The sequence below is a fragment of the Kogia breviceps genome, chromosome 3 (assembly GCF_026419965.1).
Source record: "Kogia breviceps isolate mKogBre1 chromosome 3, mKogBre1 haplotype 1, whole genome shotgun sequence".
NCBI lineage: Eukaryota > Metazoa > Chordata > Mammalia > Artiodactyla > Physeteridae > Kogia > Kogia breviceps.
In genome coordinates this window covers 135844646-135866077 of record NC_081312.1, presented here as the reverse complement: position 1 = coordinate 135866077, position 21432 = coordinate 135844646, and the positions used below count along the sequence as shown (strand labels likewise).

The 21432-nt window shown below is 38.7% G+C and overlaps 1 protein-coding gene and 1 non-coding gene across 3 annotated transcripts; one reads left to right on the top strand and one right to left on the bottom strand.

Moving 5' to 3' along the window:
* Positions 1-2289: 2289 nt before the first annotated feature.
* TRNAQ-CUG (transfer RNA glutamine (anticodon CUG)) lies at positions 2290-2361 on the bottom strand. Its single transcript has one exon. It is a non-coding gene; the product is annotated as a tRNA-Gln (tRNA).
* A 301-nt stretch (positions 2362-2662) lies between these two features.
* RAB11A (RAB11A, member RAS oncogene family) lies at positions 2663-19851 on the top strand. 2 transcript variants are annotated; one of them, XM_059057815.2, is made up of 5 exons: positions 2663-2868; positions 9383-9578; positions 9854-10047; positions 11011-11091; positions 19628-19851. In XM_059057815.2, exons 1-5 carry the CDS (start codon positions 2829-2831, stop codon positions 19765-19767), a joined length of 651 nt encoding a protein of 216 aa, XP_058913798.1. In that variant the 5' UTR covers positions 2663-2828; the 3' UTR covers positions 19768-19851. The 2 variants fall into 2 exon arrangements, with proteins under 2 accessions (XP_058913798.1, XP_058913796.1); XM_059057813.2 differs by lacking the exon at positions 2663-2868 and having other exon boundaries at positions 9337-9578.
* The last annotated feature ends 1581 nt before the right edge of the window (positions 19852-21432 follow it).

Sequence of the window (21432 nt, the reverse complement as noted above, 5' to 3'; positions counted from 1 at the left end):
ATGCAAGAATCTGGGGTCATCAAAATTCTTCCTGAGATAAGCATCTTAATTATCTAGGGGCTGTTTAGCCAAAGCATAGAATGCCTCATCCAGGTTTTTCATCCTGAATTCTCCTCAGGGTGCATTGTTGCACTGTGGGTGACTGCAATGGGTTGTGATTTAACCCTTGTATAACTGGGTGATGAATGATACTCTTCTTTTTTTGTTCACAGGTGAATCTGGGAAGTGCTGTGTTCAATACAGTTAAAACTTTTTTCTTCAGAGTGGAATATTTAGACTTTAAAACACCAGTGCTAGGGGAACTTCAAAGGCGGGGAGACAGTGTATAGTGATTCTCAATTTATTTGAGCATGCAATCCTTCTTTTGAGGAATGCTATTTATTGACCTTCTCAGGACACACCTTGAGAAACAATGACTTAAGGGAAAAAGTTCATAATTATTCCTCTGGCATTAATGGCCTTGCTTAACATGCTCTTATCATCTAATTTCCTCCACTTCCCAAAATGAATTTCCTTACTTGCTTCTTCCTTCAGGAGTCAATGCTGGCTCCTCCTCTTCTGGGGAGTTCTTCCTAGTCATCTCAGTCCCTCTGAACTCTGGCATTTGTTGCCAGAACTCTCATTAGTTACTCCTTCAGAACTGTTATTGATATTCCACCTTTCTTGGGTCTTACCTTGTCTACCCACCTGAATAGTGCTGGGACTGTGTCTTATAAATACTCTGTAGTAAACATAGTATTTAGCTGCTTGAGTAATATTGTGCATCTCCCCCAGTGTGGATAATGACCACCCCTGCACAAGGCAGTATCTAGGCCTTAGGTAAACCTTCTGTTGGTTTATACTGTCATGAAAAGCACTGAAAATGGCACTGAATTAGTTTTCTATTGCTGCTGTAGCAAATTACCACAAACTTGGTGACTTAAAACAACAGAAATTTATTATTTTATAGTTCTATAGGTCAGAAGTCTGACATGGGTCTCACTGGGCTAAAATCAGGGTGTCAGCAGGGCTGTGTTCTTTCTGGGAGCCTTAGGGAAGACTCCATTTCCTTGCTTTTTCCATTTTCTTCTTCTTCTTTTTTTTTTGTGCCTTTTTCACCTTCTACAAGCCTCTGCATTCCTAGGCTCCTGGCCCCCTTTCTCCATGTTCAAAGCCACAAGGGCTGGTTGAGGCCTTCTCACACAACATAACTCTGACCTCCTCTGTGTCCCTTTGCCACTTTTAAGGACACTTGAGAGGACATTAGGCCCACCTGGAAAATCCAGGATAATCATCCTATTTTTTTTTTTTTTTTTTTTTTTTGCGGTACGCGGGCCTCTCACTGTTGTGGCCTCTCCCATTGCAGGGCAGAGGCTCCGGACGGCGCAGCGGCCACGGCTCACGGGCCCAGCCGCTCCGCGGCACGTGGGATCTTCCCGGACCGGGGCACGAACCCGTGTCCCCTGCATCGGCAGGCGGACTCTCAACCACTGCGCCACCAGGGAAGCCCAATCATCCTATTTTAAAGTCAGTTGATTTACATCCTTAATTCCATCTGCAACCTAATTCCCCTTTGCCATGTAACCTAGCATATTCACAGTGCCCAAGGATTGGGAAGTGGACATCTTTGGGGAGCCATTACTCTGCTTACTATGGGCACGCTTGCCCAAAAGTCTAAATTGCATATAGGTGGTAGTGGGGTTTGACAATAAATGGGAAAAGCTTTTTGTCATTACAAAACCTCTCTTCAAATACAGGGAGGCCCTGCTGTGATCTTTGGCAAATCACTTGAGTCTCCCCATCCACATTTCTGCTAAAATGGAAATTGCCATCCTTTGCTCTGCGTGTTAAATAATTATGTAACCAGGTTTAGCTTAGAGGATGACAAATAGGGTTCAAGAAGTTCTTGATGAATCTTGATGAGGAGGGTGGGCGAGGTTCTCTGAATGACATCTGGAGAAGGTTTGAGAGATTTCGGGAGAAAAGGAGTGAGAAGTGCCTGCCCTTGAATGAAGTTGGAGGTTGAAAATTCTAGCAAAAGGAATCAACTTTCATGAAAGCTTTTGAAGAGGGCCCAGGTTTAAAAAAAAAAGGGCGAAGAGCAGAGGCTACTTAGGAGACACCTAGGTGACAGAGTACAGAATTGAAGAGGGAAGGGTATGTGGTTTTCCTGGGCAGATTATATTTTGACATTCTCTCCCTACTTAGTTCAAGGACACATATACCGTAGGTGTACAGTCACCTAGTGAATAAGTAAATGAATTATAAAAGCGTGGCCAGGATAAAAATAACACAAAAGCTCAGCGGTGTAGGTTCCACCGAGATTTGAACTCGGATCGCTGGATTCAGAGTCCAGAGTGCTAACCATTACACCATGGAACCGCCACGTTAACAATGTCGCCTTCGGCTCCCTAATCCTTAAAGAAACCTGCCCCCATCCACAAATCAACCGCCAGAGGCAGTGCTGAAGCGCTCTCCAGCGCCCCGCTTCGCGGCATGGCGGCGCGTGGAATGAGGGAGAGACCATTAAGTGTGGAGAGCAGCCGCTAGGAAGGTCAGCCGGGAATCCAGGGTTCAGTAACCGCTCTGAGCCTTCTGGGGGGAGGTGAGGGGGAGGGGTGGACGAAACCCGAGAGCTCCGCCCTTCTTAGGCTCAGGGGCGGGGCACCGCCTCCCCGGAAGTACTTCCCCTTAGGAGCGAGGCCCTGCCGGAAGTGGCGTAGCGGCAGGGAGGGGTTCTTTACCGGGTCCGGCCGCTGAAGCTCGGCGCTCGGTTTACCCCTGCAGCGACGCCCCCTGGTCCCACCGGTACCACTGCTGCTCCCGCCTCTTCGCTTCTCGGCCGCGCAATGGGCACCCGCGACGACGAGTACGACTACCTCTTTAAAGGTGAGGCCACGGGCTCTCGAACTCTCCCCCGAGTCCCGGTTCGGGGGCCGGGACACTCCCGGGGGACCCGCCCGCGGGCTGCCCCTTCCCTGAGATGGGCCTTCCTCAGCCCTTGCTCTGTGTGCGGTTCTTCCTGCGGTCTCCCAGCTCATCTCCTTTCCCTCCCGTCACAGAGGGGATCCTCACCACACAGCGGTCTCTTAGCGACCTCCCCAGAGGCCTGAGGACGCCTCAGAGCCCCTACCCTGCGCCCTTCTCGCGGCTGGCTGCTGTCTCCCAAATCTCCTTCCTCCCCGGGTTCCAGGGCCCCTTCAAAGGGGCGCCCCTCCCACCGTCCATCTTTTCGGGTTGAGCGCCCCCTCCCCCTCAGTATACACTCTCCCTGAGCACCTCTGACAGGCCCTTCCCTCCGCTCTTCACCTTTCCCTCGACGCACGCTCCCAGTACAGGTCTTTTTCTTATCCGCCGCCCTTGACTCTCGGGAGGGCCCCTTCCCCTCCCCTCGGACAGACGCCTCTCCTAGCACTCTTCTTCCATCACCGGGGCCAGGCCCTGGTTAAAAGCCGCACGGGCCGGCGGCCCCACCCCCACCCGCCCCACAGTTCTCTCGGTCAGTAACCTTTTCGCACTGCCCCCAGCATTGGTAGCTCCTTCTCTGCCTTCCCTCCCCAGATAGTTGAAGAGCTCTCCCACGTCTCGTGTGCGACCCCGACGCTGGGGGGGTAGGGCAGGAGGGATCGTCCCAGCACCCACGCGCGCACTTGTCGCAGTGACCCGGCCGACCGATGTGACTTGCCACCTACCCTTTTTTCTTCTACCCTCCCTTCCCAGCGGCAGCCAGCCTGGGATAGCTCTTGACTCTGCTCGAGAGAAGGGGTTGCGGATGGGTGGTGGCTGTTATCCTTGCCAGACCTGAAGGCCCAGTTCCTGAGCAGGAAAGGTTGTGCGCTGCACAAATACTAGCATTCTTTATCGCTGTGGACTGGTTGCTTCCTGCTGCAACACTGGGAGGATCCAACCTTTTGGTGTTTTTAGAACAGGAAGGGAAGAGTCCTTGTTGGCCGCATACCTTTTCCCAAAGGTGGTGGGGGGCGGCATGGGGAAGTTGCGTGCTCTTTGGTCAAATTAAATATTTTTCATAAGGTAGGGAAACATGTAGTGCACTTGGACAAAACATATTGGAGGGTGGGGAGTGAAAAAAAAGAATCGCTTATTGGTTAGTCCAGAAAGAATGCAAATAGTTATTTTTTTATCAACAAAAATAACAGGTACAGTTTTCATTGAGAGAAGAGTACACTAAATGCTTTTTTTGTTGTTGGATGAATGCGCTCTCTCTGATGGTCTTTCTCTGCTCCTGAGTTAGGAGGGCAGCCATCAGTAGTATCCTGAACAAAGATCATTACCAAGGAGGAAGAAGCCATTGCTATTAAAGCTTTACAGTGGAGGGTGGAGTTTAAAAAGAATGTTAAGCTTGGTGACTGTTTCTGACTTTGCCACTGGGTGCTAAGAATGGTTGACTAAACAAGCAGGAAACATTGCTTTACCAATACTTTGCAAATCTTGGCCCACTAGCGGATGATATGCCCTTATCACCACTTATTCTTCTGGGCCAGAAATTTTTGTATAGGGCGAGTACCTTCAGTATCCACTCCCACCCTCCTGATAGTGGAAAGGCATTTATGGAGAAGAGAGTACTTAATGCATTTTACAAATAGAAAAAAGAAACATGGATTAGTTTGCACCCCCTTGGCTGAAGGCATCTGAGGTCTGGTGCAGTTAATTAAGTGAGACCCTGGAGACTAGGGTTTAGTCATTAAAGAGAGATTTGTTTTTTTTAAACAAGGTGCAAGCGCAGTGGGCAGCTAGGTACTTTTGAAGTAATTAATTTAGGACGAGATAGACTATCAGAGTTTTTCTCCTGTTTGTTTTAGAACTTGAATGTTGGTTATAGAAGCCAGTTATTTTTTCACAAAGAATACTCAGTATCCTGGATTGGCTTAAGAAATTTTAACTTAGCTTTGGGTTTAGACCATCCTACTAACAATGATTGAGAGAGCACAGGGCTTTGGAATCACACAGGCCTGGGTTCAAATACTGACTCAGGTCTTAATTTGCTTTGTGACCTTTGGAAAGATTACTTTTGTGAGCCTCAGTTCCCTCATCTATTAAAAAATAAAACCTCTCAGGGCTGTTGTGAGAATTAAATGAGACTGATTGTAAAATTGCAACTTCTGTGAGGACTCAATAAATGGTAATAATGTGAAAGAAGTTACTATAGTTCTCATCGTTTTTTTTTTTTTTAAACCTTAAATCTGTAACTGTAAGCATTTAAGTATTAGTAAAGAAACTTAAAACTAGGACCTCCTAAAGTGTTTTATATGTCCATGGGTTATGGTTTCATGTGTTGTACATTTTGCTGTTTGATAAGGTGTTTTAAAAATTCTGCTGAGAAAGATTTCCACTTTTTTTCAAAGCTCTTACAGGATATGAGTCACTTTTTAACTTCTGTGATGATTTTATATAGCCAATTTCTTATTTATACAATTATAATTTAAAGTGAAGCAACAATAATTTCATTTTAAATGGTTTCATTCTACATAGATTTACTCCCTGAGATGAGCTGCAGCTGTCTAGCTGGAAGAATGCTTACCTAGCAAACTTAAGAGTTGAGGGAATTGTAAATTAGTTTGTAACTCTAACCAGCTGAAAATAAAGGAATATTTTGATTGGTGTAGGATGGAGTGGTCCAAGTGGGAATGTAATGTGGGGAGAGCAGGAGCATTATTCTAAACTATGTATTTGTTCTTGAACATTAATCTTTAGTTAAGTTCAACAGTGAGACTTTTGGTGGAGGTGGGGAATTAATTTAATTTTTTAAAACTTGACTTTTTATTTTAAAAACTTTAATTACACAAATATTTACACACAATGTGGTTAAGGCCCTTTGGGACACATAAATGAAGTATGAATCAATCATAGTTCCTATTTACAAATATTGTGGTAGACACCAATTCAGTCAGTCACATTTTCTGAAAATACCTGGATACATAGTCTACACCATTTTCTTTTCGGTCTCATTGAAGGTCAGTAGTAATTAACCATCAGCTGATTGCCAGTGGGACCGATCATAGGGACTTTGCTGTCTTGCATCTTGATAGGTTTTCTTTCACAACTTTTGGTTGAGCAATTTGGGTTCTGCTGAATCTAGAAAAACTTGTCTAGATTTCAGCCTTATTGAATTTTAAAGACTCTTGGTGAGGTTGGACTATGAATAGTTGAAAGAGTAGAAAGATCTCCAAGTTTATTTATAAAAGCCAGTATGAAAATTATCAGTTACTTCTTCAGGTGATAACTTTTAGGTCTGAGATACTATGGTTGATTTGTTGAATTAAATTTTAGTCCAGTACGTTAGTTTGCAAGAGAGTGTGTAAAACTAAATGTCATTGAAGAGTTGGAAATTTTTGTTAAATAATGGTCAGTTAATATGTATATTCTGTTTTTATGGCATTTAGCAGCCTAGTATTTGATATATAATGAACCAAATTTAGCATTAGATATTAGATGATATGTAAAATTCAGCAGATGAGGTTAACCAAGTGGTAATGAATATTATCAGGTTATTTTAGAAATGTGATACATGTTTCATATACAGATGCTGTCATTTAATTTATGCTTACACACACATATATATGTTATGTAGATGGCTATAGTTATAAAATGTTTAAAGTGGAAGTACTTTTAACCTAAGATAGTAGTTATGGAAAGTATAGGAAAAACTGCAAATTCCTTTCTTGAACTATAGTATGTGATCATACAGTTTGTCTCGTTTAAAAAAAATCAATTAAGTATTGTCATCTTAATGAGAGAAACTTTTGATTAGAAATTAAGTCTGAGTCCATGAACATTCGGGTTTTTGGTTTGTTTTTTTAAATCATAGCCAGTAAATTCTCTTCTGTTGTTTAAGTAATTTAATCCATTCTAGTTTGTTTATTTTTTAGTGAGCCTAAATATAACCTTTCTTGGTGTGGTTTCTCATTTGGCAACTGAATAGAACCAGCTTTCCTTAGTGTGTTCCTTAGTGTGTCATTTCTCAGCATCATCTTGGCAGCGCTATTCTTAAAGAACCAATACCTTCTGTTGTCATTTAAGATACAATCCTTTAAGAAGTTGCTAGTCATAATTCTGTAAGCCTTTTCCATGTCTAGATGAGATAACTATTTTATACTATATAAAGTATTCATGAATCTTGAATTATTTTCAGATAAGGGTACTAATTTTATGTTAAAATTAATTGGTTATATCAAGGGGAAAACATACCCTCACTAAATATTTTTATGATGGCATAAAGATTTGAGGATGGGGAGATAATGAACATAATCATTAAAGTGGAGGTTGAAAGGCAAGAGACCAAACTTTGAAAGTACTAGAGTTTTTGTGGGATGGAGAAAGTGTTCTTTGAGTTATTTATTTATTTATTTTCCAAAGGCTTTATCATTCTAGATGTCTTGCTCTTTGGCTTTCAACTAAATGACTGGCTTCTAAATCGATATATCTGATGTATCTGAGTGCCTATGCAGTAGAAACGTTCAGCTGTTTGGTTTTTCCCTTCTTTCCTATTCCCACTTCGAGTGAGGCTTTTATACCTCAGTGCTAGCATGGGGCCAGAAAAGATTCAAAGGAGTTTTCCTCAGCAGAACATCCAGCCTCTTAGGCTAAGAGGCAGCAGTGAGTACACCTTACTAATAGGGTGGACTTGATTACTGAAGCTGGGATTTCATTTCACATCTAGAATGGGGGACCTTGAGAACTAACATATCAACCAACTATCCTATAAAATTGGAAGTGCATTGTTTTTGTACCTTACTTTCATGACCTTAGCATCTTCTTCCCTGGTATCCAAATTAAAGCATTTACTGTATTACCTATGTTTGCTGCAGTACCTCTGACACCTCTAATTGACTATATAACTAGAAATAACTATGCATTTTGCTGCATGGGGTCACTGCTGCCGGGATGATTTCTTGCTGAATCAGCTGATAGAGGAGGCCAGAAAGATATGCATTTGCTAATTGTACTGTCTCCAAGACTGTCCAGAGGCCAGCTTATATCCGCTCTTGTGGCAAGGAAGGAATGCGTAATGGACTCTGCCCTCTGACCTGAGTGCAATGAGCTCTCACAGTTTTCACTGCCCTTGCCACCCTCTACCAGATACCAGTCTCTTTAGTAAGGCATGGTCTTATTCCTGGTGTTATTCTTGCATGTTTGATTATCTAGTCCTGGTATCTAAGTCAATTAGCTAATAAGAACTAAGCAGCAGCATTAGTAGTCAACAGTAGGAATAAGTATAATATTTTATGAAGTCCTGATAAAATTTTTTACCAAGGAAAAAATTGTTATCAAGCTCAGATTTTGTAAACCTGTGAACCCATTTGTTCTTTAAATTCAGATAGAAATGCTTTAAAACAAGTTGACTGCCTATTGGGCCTCTCACTGTTGTGGCCTCTCCCGTTGCGGAGCACAGGCTCCGGACGCGCAGGCTCGGCAGCCATGGCTCACTGGCCCAGCCGCTCCGCGGCACGTGGGATCTTCCCGGACCGGGGCATGAACCCGTGTCCCCCACATCGGCAGGCAGACTCTCAACCACTGCGCCACCAGGGAAGCCTTCCCTATTGTTTTTGAAGTGTAATATCACCTTAGGTGAAAAAGAATCCACTGTATTTACCTAGTAAATAAACTGCCTCCTATAGTAATCGTAGGAAATAAATTCATCTAATCAAACCTTTTTTTGTCGTAAGTGTAGGCCCTCCTTGCTTTGGCTTTGACTCAGAGTAAGTCAGAGTTATTAGTCAGCTTTCTAGGGCCCCTGTTAAACTTAGTGGGGTGCTTGTTTTTGGTGGGGTCTCTAGTCTCCTGCCAGTCTGGTAAATGTAACTATGAAAGGGCCATTGTAGTTTCTGTGATCTGGGTGGCAAAGTTTATAAACTTGATGCCTTCTGTGTTACGTGTGTTTCATTTTGCTTAGGTATGAGTCCTGAGGTCATCCAGGCTTTGATGAGACTAAGTAGAACATACTTAGGGCACTAACATCCTTTGTTGCTTTCATGTCTACTACATTTTCATATCACAAATTGTTCATTTGGTTTAGGATTTATCTTTCAAGTTATTACCTTCTAAGGTAGTAAGGTTGGTATAGCATTGATTGTTAAATTAATGCATTAGCCTGTCATCAGTGCCTAGTAGATCTATGATTAAAATTTGCATGTGTGAGACAGGATACTTTATCTCTGCTAAGCAGGTGATGTGTGAAAGATGATGTGTGGAAGTCACTATGCAGGTAGAAACACGTTAAAAAGAATAAATTGGTTTTATCGATTGATAACATGAGCACTCAGCTCCACCCCCACCCTCATCCCTTTTTAAAAATCAGATGCCCTGTCTTTTTTGCTTTAAAACATGATGGCATTGTGAATGTGTGTGCCTCATTCATCTGACATTAAGTTCTTTGTCTTTTTAGTTGTGCTTATCGGAGATTCTGGTGTTGGAAAGAGTAATCTCCTGTCTCGATTTACTCGAAATGAGTTTAATCTTGAAAGCAAGAGCACCATTGGAGTAGAGTTTGCAACAAGAAGCATCCAGGTTGATGGGAAAACAATAAAAGCACAGATATGGGACACGGCAGGGCAAGAGCGATACCGAGCTATAACATCAGCGTAAGTCTCATAGTTTTTTAAGTTCTGTGAAATAGGCTACCAAAGTGAATTAGCTGACTTTTGGTATTGGAAAAAGGTACTGTTTTGTTTCCTTTAAAGAATTCCGGTATTAGGATTCTAAAATTTATAGGTGTGTTTAAAAATATATATATATGTGTGTGTGTATATATATATATATACACACACACATATATTCCATATACTTAGTCTTTTCAGGTGTTCTCTTCCATCTTGTGGTTGTTTTCTAATAGTTAAATACATGTTTCTGTTTTCAGATACTATCGTGGAGCTGTAGGTGCCTTATTGGTTTATGACATTGCTAAACATCTCACATATGAAAATGTAGAGCGATGGCTGAAAGAACTGAGAGATCATGCTGATAGTAACATTGTTATCATGCTTGTGGGCAATAAGAGTGATTTGCGCCATCTCAGGGCGGTTCCTACAGATGAAGCAAGAGCTTTTGCAGGTTAGTGATATGAATTCTGTGATATTACAGTGATTCTGTATTTCTTGCAGTTTTGATAACCCTCCCATGAGGGTAATCGGTTACAGTGGTTTTGGAAAGGTAAACATGAACACTTAACAAGTATTGCTGTTTTGAAAGTGTGTGGTGACTGTATGACTCTTTTGCTTAACTTTGAGTTATTAAAACTGTAGTATTTTGAGTTTTTGCTGCCAAAAATTGAATATGAATACTGTCTTTTCTCTCCCTGGAACGGGTAGATGAAATCTGTGTTTATTCTGTGCTTCCTGCCTTTTTCCATTATGTCTGTGTTTTAACTAAGGCTTGTTCTACGTGTGTCCGTAAAGTAGTGGCCCGGGGAGTGGTCAAGGGCCAACAGGGATGTAGCTGCTTAGGAGTTGTAACTTTTTTGTCTTTATAGAGGATCTGCCTATCTATTGACTCCGTATTGGTTGGGGCAGCCTACTAGAAGGCAACATTGTACATTCTTGACTAATGAAAATTGTGACCTTCCACTATTGATTATGCTGTGAATAAAATTTTCTATCACAGTTTTTCAGTTTTCTAGGAGAGAAGCTTTATTTCAGATAATATAGTCACAGAATTCTGAGTGAATCACATATACCCACCCACGTTCATACCATAGCTATGTGGTTGATGGGGAGAAGCCCAGTAAGGGATGAAATTAGCTGAGTATTTGATAAGTTTACTACATTATGCCTAGTGTTGTTCATTGCTAGTGGTAGTATTTAGATGTAACGAGTATTTATTTTAATTAAGAAGTCAGTGAAAATTTTTCGCTGTCATTTTTAATCTACTAAAGTGGAAGTAACATGTGCTCTTATTTCTCAAGAAGTTGGGGAGGTCTTGGGCTTTAAAAAAGTTCTGTTACTTTCCTTTTGAAAGCTTTAATACATCCCTTGTATTAAAATTTGACAAGACTGAAGTTTTTGTGTCTCCCCACAGAAAAGAATGGTTTGTCATTCATTGAGACATCTGCTCTAGACTCTACAAATGTAGAAGCTGCTTTTCAGACAATCTTGACAGGTAAGTCTTGCATTTTCAGATTATACCAGTGGGAATTTGAAGTATTAGGAAGGAAATTTAAACAAATTAATCAGGAAACTAAACTATAAAAATCACACTGAGAATGACTATCATTTGAGAGCTACTATCGCAACACGTGTTTAGAGTACAAAATTAGTTAACCCTTGCTTGCTGGGCTTTAATCATCCTAATTCATCTGGTTTATAGTGGGAAAAATACTTTAAAAATAATTTGTTCACTTCTGTTATTACTCTGGTCCATGAATTCCATATTTCATGGTCATAAACACAAAGCAATGCTTAATGGTACTTTTTAGAAAATAAATATTGAAATCCCATTTATGGAAAGATATGAATGTCCTTTTGAAATTCAGTAAAGAAAAGGCATTCTTGGTTCTGACTTGTTATAGAAGCACCTAGGGAAAAATATATTCTTAAAAACTTAAATGAGAAAACAAAAAGTAAAATTTTGCCATGATCTATTATTATTGGATAAGAAGCAAGGTGTCACCTGTGGAGAAAATCAGCCAGTGATTACATACTGAAAAGTTTAAATAAGTGGGAAAGGAACAAAATTCATGCTGTTTTGGAATGTGGATGTGTAGACCAGGTCAGCCTCAGGGATAAGAGGACATTTTACTTATGTTGACTCATATTTACCCTGACTTTAATAGAATGAACAATTCATCTGAAAGTTTAATCTTAATCCTCTAATAGGCACTTCAATGAGTTGTTTTTAAGTACTTTAAAAATGTATATTACTTAAAAAAAATTTATTTATTTAGTTGGCTACGCCGGGTGTTAGTTGCGGCATGAGGGATCTAGTTCCCTGACCAGGGATCGAACCCAGGCCCCCTACGTTGGGAGCGTGGAGTCTTAACCACTGAACCACCAGGGAGGTCCCTGCATATTACTTTTAAGAACTCATAATTTAAAGTATAGTCTTAATATATAGTGATCTTATGTGGTGTTCTAAAAAATATATATGGAGAAATGGTTAAGTAAATGAGCTTACAATTATAATGTAAGAAGATTTTTATTCTTCGTATGCAGCACTTGTATTGGAGACCAACAGATTTTAGCTTTTAAATGTTACTTTACTGTAAAAATGTAGGGAATAAAACTTAGGGTTTAGGAACATGGGCTTAGAAGCCTGACTTGGTTTCTAGTCCTGGCTCCTCCACTTATTAATTAGCTCCTATAATCTTAGGCAAGTTACTTAACCTTTCTAGCCCTTAATTTCTTCGTATGTAAAGTTGAAATATGTTTTGGGAGTTCTGTTATTTTCTTTCAAGTAAGGGCTTGTATTTATAAATACCTTGTGATATGATTTGACTTGACTGTTAATGTTATGACTTAAAGGTTTTTGTCTCTATAACCTAACTCATAGAAAAGAATTGTCTGTCTTTTGGACATCTACTCTAGACTCCAAAAATGAGTACATGAGTTTGTACATGTAAAATACTTAGCTGTCCTTGGTACATTGTAAATATTTGATATCGGTAGCTAAATAGCAGTTAAGGTATGAAAAAAAACTCATTAAAAATAAACTATATTGATGATTTACATACCTGGTTTATTAGAATTCTTTTCTGTTATCAGAAAAATAGTAAATAAAGGACTGGTACTAGGGTTGGATAAACAGTCTTTGGAACACAGTAGCTTTCTCTTAGAATCTTGGTGTCAACTTTCATTGCGGATTGTTTCAAGCGAGCAAGATCTGATTGAATATGCAGTATGTCTGCAAATCCTTTTTTTCCTTTTTAAGCACTTGTGTGGTTTCTCTTGGGTCAATGTGTTGAATACTCAATTGAGACCCAGGTTTTACTTTTTATCACTTTGCTCTCAGTCCCTGTGTAACTAATAACTAAAGTCAGTGAACCTCTCTAGTCCTAAGATTCAGTGTCTTAACATGAGTGAATTAAATCATCTTCAAAGTCTGTGAGTCTCTTAAGGCCTCTGAAAAATCTCATTTGAAAAAACTTTAGTTAGTCCTTGTTGGGGTATTTTATTTATTTATTTATTTATTTATTTGCGGTACGCGGGCCTCTCACTGTCGTGGCCTCTCCCATTGCGGAGCATAGGCTCCGGACACACAGGCTCAGCGGCCATGGCTCACGGGCCCAGCCGCCCTGTGGCATGTGGGATCTTCCCGGACCGGGGCACGAACCCATGTCCCCTGCATCAGCAGGCGGACTCTCAACCACTGCTCCACCAGGGAAGCCCTGGGTTATTTTTTATGTCCTATCAAATCTCTGCTATAATTCTAGTCCATTCTGATTTCAATTTATAGCCCATTTATTCTCATATTGAGTGAAAATGAGGCCAAGTGTTTTCCTCCATCTGCAGTTAACTTTTATGTATCATTTTGTAACATTGAACGTATGATCTGTTCAAACATGAACTAATCAATAAGCAGTGATATATACTTAAAATTGATCTGTTTTGTCTTGAATGATGAACATCTGGCTGTTTCTCTTAAAATTCACTCTTGATTAAGCTTTTGTTACTGCTTAATTAATATTGCTTGAAAGCAAACAAAGCTTGAGCTTCACTTACTACTACCACTTTTCCTCTCTATATAGCCATTATTTCCTCAGCTTCCTGTAATAAATCTCAGTGTTGATCTGTGGGATCAGAGATCACTGCATATGGCAGCAGACATCTGTGTTTTGCAAGTGTTAGGATGTTTATTCTAAACTTTTCTATATAACAGTGGGAGTATTAATGCATAGAAAAAACAGGAAATAGAACAGTATTCTCATTAGGCTTAATTCTGCCTTACGTGTTAACAGTATTAAGGGAGCATTTATGTTGTATTTTAATGTTGCTGGAAGAAAAAAATAGCCTTTTACTTTTTAAGATGCAAAATTATGTATTAGAAAATGTATCTCCATTGTTACTTCAAAGTGAACTGTGTTGCTTTTTTTAGAATCGACCCATGCCATTCCTGACATCCATGAATTTGACAGTAACTTCATGACATAATTTTGCTGATGGTATTTTTAGGAGGTAGTTGGTTAGTGCATGAGTGAGCCTGATACATTGCTTAGCCTCTAAATTTCAGTGCAACTTTGTTCTCTTTCATCCTCAAGTTCATTGAGGGATGTTATTAATCCATATTTTCCATACTGTATTAATTTTTTCTTTTAACTTTGAATTTTGAGAAATTCAGACTTAAAGGTTGCAATAATAGTACAAAGTATTTGCAAATACCTTTAACCCATATTCCCCAGATGTTGATATTTTACCACACTTGCTTTATTCTTTTTCTTCCTCTCTAAATATATTAAATAATACTGTTTTTTCTCTGTATCATTTGAAAGTGACAGACATGTTGCCCATTATCCCTAAGTGCTTTTCAGCATGTATTTCCTAAAATCAAGGATATAGTCTTTTCATAGCCATAGTACGTTGATCAAAATAAGAGAGTTAGATAATAGTACCACATCAATGTTAAGCTCCAGATCTTATTCAGATTTTGCCAACTGTTCCAATTTATGTCCTTATTAGCAAAAGACAGTCTGTAATCAGATCATACATTGCATTCAGTTGTCATAAGTCTTTTTAGTTTTCTCTAATCTGGAATAGTTCCTCATTTTGTCTTTTGTTTATTGACATTTCTTAAAGGGTATGAGTCAGTTATTTTGTAGTTTCCCTCAATTTGGGTTTATTTTATGTTTCCTTGTGATTCAGTTCTGGTTATGTATTTTCAGCAGGAATACCACAAAAGTGTTCTCAGTGCATCATATCAGAAGGCTCATGATATTGGTTTGTCTTATTAATTACTGGTGATGTTGGTTATTATGATGTCCTCCAGGTTTCTCTGTTTAATTAAAAAGTCCAAGCCATGTTTGTAGTATGGAGACTAAATAAATCCTTAATTCTGTGGTTGAAAGAATTATTTTGGCCGTGATGTGTGGCTTGTGGGATCATATTTCCCCGACCAGGGATTGAACCTGTGCCCCCTGCAGTGGCAGCATGGAGTCTTAACCACTGGACTGCCAGGGAATTCCTGGTTGAAAGAATTTTAGTTCACTTAGCATGTTGTCTCTTAAAAGTGAGGCTAGGGTTTTTCAGGCATTAATTTTATTGGAGTAGTGAGGATCTTTTAATCACACATAGTAGCTTTGATTCTTTCCATATAGCAACCTTGTGTCAGTCAAATCAGAGCATTTTTTTGACCTTCAAGAAACTTACATCATGAGCAGTAGGTTTGAAGAAGGTCTAACAAATTCTGACGTAGGCTGTAGTAGGATAACTCAGGTCTCTGCTATTTTTACAATTTTTGGAGGGACTGAGGAATTTTAGTTTTTTTTGTTCCTCAATTTGGAGCTATTGCATTTAACTTCCTTAGAATTTACTTTGAAACTTGATCCATACTTCCATTAGAGGAGAAATAGGCATATGTCTTTTATTTATTAACTTTACTCGGTTATAGTTAAAGCTATTTTATATTAATATTTTACTTTATATTTAAATCTCATACAAGAGATCCTGATATAAGAATGATAAAGCAGAATTCCTTTTCTTTCTAACCTTACCTGTCATTTGGACTTCTTGAAAAGGGTCTGCACAGGAATTGGTATATCACATACATTTGGTTCTAAAGGAAAACATGCCCTTGAAAGAGGAAAATATTTGCATCTGGTTTAGCAAGTTATTAGTCCTGTTCCCCTCCCACAACTTAAATAACCTTCTCTAATCAGATACCAGCTAGAAGGTACCTGCTTTATATTTTCTTATCAAAGTTTTTGTTAAGTGACACACCCAGCCATAAGAGATGATAAATTACTTGTGTAGCTTCTTAGTGCCCATTCTAACTGAAAGAAAAAATTTCTCCTAATTTTCTGATCAGCACTTTCCTTTTTCTTTGTTGCCTTGGGTGGCATTTTTATTAGCAGACATCTTTTTGGTGACTGTAGCAATGTAGTAATAATCTACTTCTACAAAACAGTATGCAGTACTTGCAGGCAGTTTTATAACACTGCTCAAATTTCTTTCCTTGTAATGAGATCTCTTTATTTACCTTTCTGTGTTCTCTGAGAACTCTGCTTTTTCCTTTCTTCCAGTATTTGCTTTTTATTTAAGAACCTGCAAAATAATTTTTGTTTTGGTTCCCTTAACGTAATATTCAAAACCACTTGTAAAGAAGTTAAATTTGTAGAGGGTCACATTTAATCATTTGCACTTGAGAAAGAAGAGCCTTCCAGTTGGGGATTAGGGAGAAAACATAAAGAATAAAGAATGAATGGTACACTTTTTCAGTAAGTTGATGATTATCTTTACTTCATTCAGTCACTAGCCTGACTGAATGACTGTCTTTCTCTTTTCCCTAGACACTCTGGTCCCATCCCTTTTTAAAATTTCTTTTTAAATTAATTAATTTATTCTTGGCTACGTTGGGTCTTCGTTGCTGCATGCGGGCTTTCTTAGTCTACTCTTCATGGCGGTGCGCTGGTCTCATTGCGGTGGCTTCTCTTGTTGTGGAGCACGGGCTCTAGGCGCGCAGGCTTCAGTAGTTGTAGCACACAGGCTAAGTAGTTGTGGCTCACGGGCTCTAGGACGCAGGCTCAGTAGTTGTGGTGCACGGACTTAGTTGCTCCGCGGCATGGGGATCTTCCCGGACCAGGGCTCGAACCTGTGTCCCCTGCATTGGCAGACGTATTCTTAACCACTGCGCAACCAGGGAAGTCCCGCTCCCATACCTTTTTAATGAAAAGAATCCAAATGAAGACTCCATGTCCTGCGTATCCATTTTTTTTCTTTTTTAAACTCTAGTCTGCCTTTCTTTATTGGAATCTAATTTTTTCTCTTGGTGCTTCTTCACCTTTGAACCACTGTCAACCTTTTGAAACAAATTTTAGCCACCTGCTTCCCCAAAAAAAGCATAAGAGAAGGCACACGAGCTGTCAGTGTTTTTGTTAGTTTACATATTCAGTTGATTACAGTTTGCTGTTATTCAACTTTAGGGAAATTAGTTTTTAACTTGGGAAAAAAATGTATTAATTTAGTTAGTACATTTCCTTTTCTTTAACTTTTTGTTATGGAAAATTTTCAGCATATCAGAAGTAGGATACTATCATGAGCTCCCATGTAGCCATCAACAACTGTCAGTTCAGAGCCAATCTTTCCTCCACCTACTCCCTCCCCCATTATTTTGAAACAAATCCCAGATATTACATCATTTCATTTGTAAACATTTTATGATGTATATTTAAAAGGTAGGACTTAAACCCGTAACAACAAAACCATTTAAAAACTGTCAGTAATTCCTTATTGTCCTCTATTATCCAAACAATATTAAAATTTCCTGTCTCAAATTTAACAGTTCAACCTAGAATCCAAATGATGTTCGTACATTTGAAAATATGATTCCACTTTCTTTTTTTCACCCATAACTTTATATTTTTAAAAATTTCAAATATTACAGAAGTAATACAGTGAACACCCATATATCCTTCATCTAAAATCCTCAGTTATTAACATTTTGCCACATTTGGTTTATTTCTATATGTGTAAATATACTTTTCTTCCCCTTTGCTCAGTCTTTGGAAAGCAAACTGTAGACATTATGGCACTTTACTACTAAACACTTGAGCATTTTATCTCCTCAGAAAAAGGCATTCTCCTGCATAATCACAATACCGTATATCATATCCAAGAACTTTGTTTACGTAGTATTATCTAATGTGCAAGTTCATATTCAGATTTCTCCAGGTGTACTAATAATGTCTTTTATAGATTTGGTTTTTACAGTTTAAACCTAGGATCCAGTCAAGGAAAACACATTGCACTGATGGAATTTTTATATATCTGGGTAATGAATAGAGTAGCCACTCGCTACGGGTTGTTATTGAGCACTTGAAATATGGCTATTGGACTGAGGAATTGGATTTTGAATTGTATTTATTTAATTTAAATAGGTGGTTAATGTATATTTAATATAAATAGGTGGGCTGTAGCCCACATCTAAAGCATTTATTCTCATCTTTTAAATGTATTTTGTGGCAGTAACTTTTTTTGAAGAGTCTTGGCCAGTTGTCTTATAGAGTGTCCCTCAGTCTGGATTTATCTAATTGTTTCCTCATGATAATTCATTTTCAGCATTTTTGGTAGGAATACATAGGCATCATTCATAGGAATATATTATACTTCATAGTCCATCATAATAGGAGGCATATCATGTCAATTTGTTCCATTTTTAGAATTCCCTTACCTTTTGAGGGTTTTTTTTTTTTTTGGAGGGAGCACTTTGAGAACAAAGATAAGATACATTCTTTGTTTGTAAGGAGTTTATATAGTCAGAGGGAGTTATAGGCAGTGTACTGTAAGACCAAATACAATATAATAAATAAGGATACTTGCTGTAGAGGAATTTAATAACATTTATTCGTATACTTAGTTATCAAACCCCTACTATATGCTGGAGATACAGCAGTGAATAAGGTAGGTACAGTTTTGGCCCTTATAGTTTGTTGACTGAAAAAAATTCACAACCTAAAAGTTGAGGATTATGTCTTATTTGGCGGCCTTGCTGAGGACTTACACCCAGGAGGCAGCCTCTCAGGTAGCTCTGAGAGACTGTTCCAAAGAGGTAAGGGAGGAGCCAGGATATATAGGAGTTTCTTGAACAAGAACTAGGTGGTCTGGAACATCAAAAGATTACTGTTAATTAAAGTAAACCAGACATCTCAAGTTAATGAATTTAGGGCTTTTCTTTGTATGGGAAGATGCAAGAGTCTGGGCTTATTGAAATTACTCCTTTGATGTGCACCTTAACTATCTAGGGCCAGTATCCTACTTTTCTCCATCCTGAATTTCCTCAGGGTGCACTGTGGGAGAGGGGGGTGGGTGCAGTGGGTTATGGCTTGATGGCCCATCATCCTTTTTTTACTGATACAGCAGGCAACTTCCTCATCCACTAGTTTGTTTAGTGGAAGAGGTAGATGCTAAACGATTAGTTTTGATAAGTGTCATAGAAAATGTTAATTTGCTTGATTTGAATAATTATTTCATTACAGTTTAACTTTAGTTCAGGAGGCACTGATAAACATTATCTTTCTGTCCTTCTTTTTCAAGAGTCCTTTGGGATTTTGACTTGTTTATGAAGTTGTATGCTTCCCTATGTAGCCAACAGAAATACCTACTGTGTCTGATAATGCAGATTTAAATATTTTTCTGTGGTACAGTGTCAATGTATGTAGGTTTTTTTGGTAAGGGTAGAAATTTAGATCTAAGCCCATAAACTATGTAATCTCTTTAGACCAAGATTTATTTAACTGATTGGTAAACCTTTCCCTCTGAAATGGAAAACCTTTATTTCTCTTCTTACCCTAAGGGAAATTGTTGTGAAATAATGGGTTGACTCAAATCAGTGGCTGTTTGAAAATAAAACTTTGAGTATATGCAGTCTCTGTTCAGTTTATTTGCATTTTTTTCTCTTATGAATATAACTTTTGCCTCTGTATCTTTTTTATCAATGATTTATGGGTCTGTTCACACTGGGTGTTGCTGTTTCTTTTTTTTTTACTCAGAGATATACCGCATTGTTTCCCAGAAGCAAATGTCAGACAGACGTGAAAATGACATGTCTCCAAGCAACAATGTGGTTCCTATTCATGTTCCACCAACCACTGAAAACAAGCCAAAGGTGCAGTGCTGTCAGAACATATAAGGCATTTCTCTTCTCCCCTAGAAGGCTGTGTATAGTCCAATTCCCAGGTCTGAGATTTAAATATATTTGTAATTCTTGTGGTCATTTTTGTGTTTTATTACTTCTCATACTTATGCATTTTTCCATGTCTTAAAAAGTCTTTTGATTTTAGCTTTATAAAATCATCCACTTGTCCCAAATGACTGCAGCTTTTTTTTCATGCTATGGCTTCACTAGCCTTAGTTTAATAAACTGAATGTTTGGATTCCACAATTATTGTTTACTTTTCATCATGGAAGCTGTCACTGTAGGACATAATATAACTTGATCCCTTGAAGCTCAGATCTGTTGGTCTTGATTAAATCAAATTAAGAAGACTGTAGAAATAAGCTATCATTTTGCCACAGAGCAGCTTATAATTAATACACTCTTCTCTCAGTGCAGTGTATATTTCCATAAATCTAAGAATTGCCCTATAAACATAGCAGAATTTTGAGAGCTTGAAAATTTTCCATTATTCTGGAAGTCAATTTCTAACATGCCTTAATAGGGTTATGTAGTTTAGTAAATTTTGTTTTTTAATTTTTGTAAACATCAAAGTTGATTAGAGAGGGGGGCACTTTTCTGGATAAGAATTATCTTAATAAACACAAAAGACTGTGATGATTTCAGTAGCAGTATGGTTATGGGGCCATATTGTAAATAGTGCTGCCTGGCAGGCTGGGAACTGGAGAGACTGGTGGAATTCCATATGAGGTGCCTCTGTTACAGTAATCAGGCAGCCCAAGTCATTTAACTTCTCTAATTTCCCAGCAGTAGATTGTGTGGCATTTTATTGCTCAGGCAATAACTGGTTTAATGCTCTTAGTATCCACTGGTGAAGTGTTAATTTTGTCTTAAAACCTTCCAGTAAATGAAATGCAGCCTAGTTTTATCACCATATCCACCAGCAGGCATGGAAAATTATTTTAACAATGCTGATTTTTGAGTTTTGTAGTATATTATGGAATATAGTCCAGTTAAATATCTGGTTTCAGTATGTCTAAAGAATACAGTGAGAGGTTAATTTTTGCTCAAGTGGTACCACTTAAAGGCATGTATTCTTTTAGTACGCAAGATGAAATAGTACCTTGAGTTAAATAGAATGCATTTAGGCATTGTACAAACCTGAAAGTTTTCTTCCACTACATTATTGAAATAAATGGAGCAACTCATTTCTCATTCAGAAATGTGCACACTAATATTTAGTTTTGTTTTCTTGTGGATAGTATTGAGCACTTAACTCTGAAGTGTTCTACAAGTTGTGTCAACTAAGTGATACTATTCAGGATGGTGGAATATCCCCAAAATATACATGTGTGTGGGCTTGCATAGATTACTATGTTTCATAGTTAATCTTCTGTCTTTTGCGGTGCTCATGACGTGTGGGGCGCACGGAAGGCATTGCTGTGATTAGTCAATTTAGTTTTTCTCTGTAGCTGTTTTATTATTTTGGTGTATTGGTTATGAAGATACTACTATCTATTTGTAAATCGCTACTTTGTATTTTATGCATGCTCTGTAACTTGATTTTTTTTTTTTTAGTTATTGATTTGGAATATATTCACATTCTAATAAACAGTTATAGGGGGACTATTCTTTATGTTGTCAGATTATATTTTTCCTTTGAGTGCTTTGGATGTAGCC

What these genes read in the sequence shown, in the direction of transcription:
- RAB11A (XM_059057813.2), top strand. Translation starts at nt 9,337, where the DNA reads ATGTGTGTGCCTCATTCATCTGACATTAAGTTCTTTGTCTTTTTAGTT. An exon ending in TGAAGCAAGAGCTTTTGCAG is followed by an intron (nt 10,048 to 11,010) that starts GTTAGTGATATG and finishes GTCTCCCCACAG; the next exon opens with AAAAGAATGGTTTGTCATTC. An exon ending in TTTTCAGACAATCTTGACAG is followed by an intron (nt 11,092 to 19,627) that starts GTAAGTCTTGCA and finishes TTTTTTACTCAG; the next exon opens with AGATATACCGCATTGTTTCC.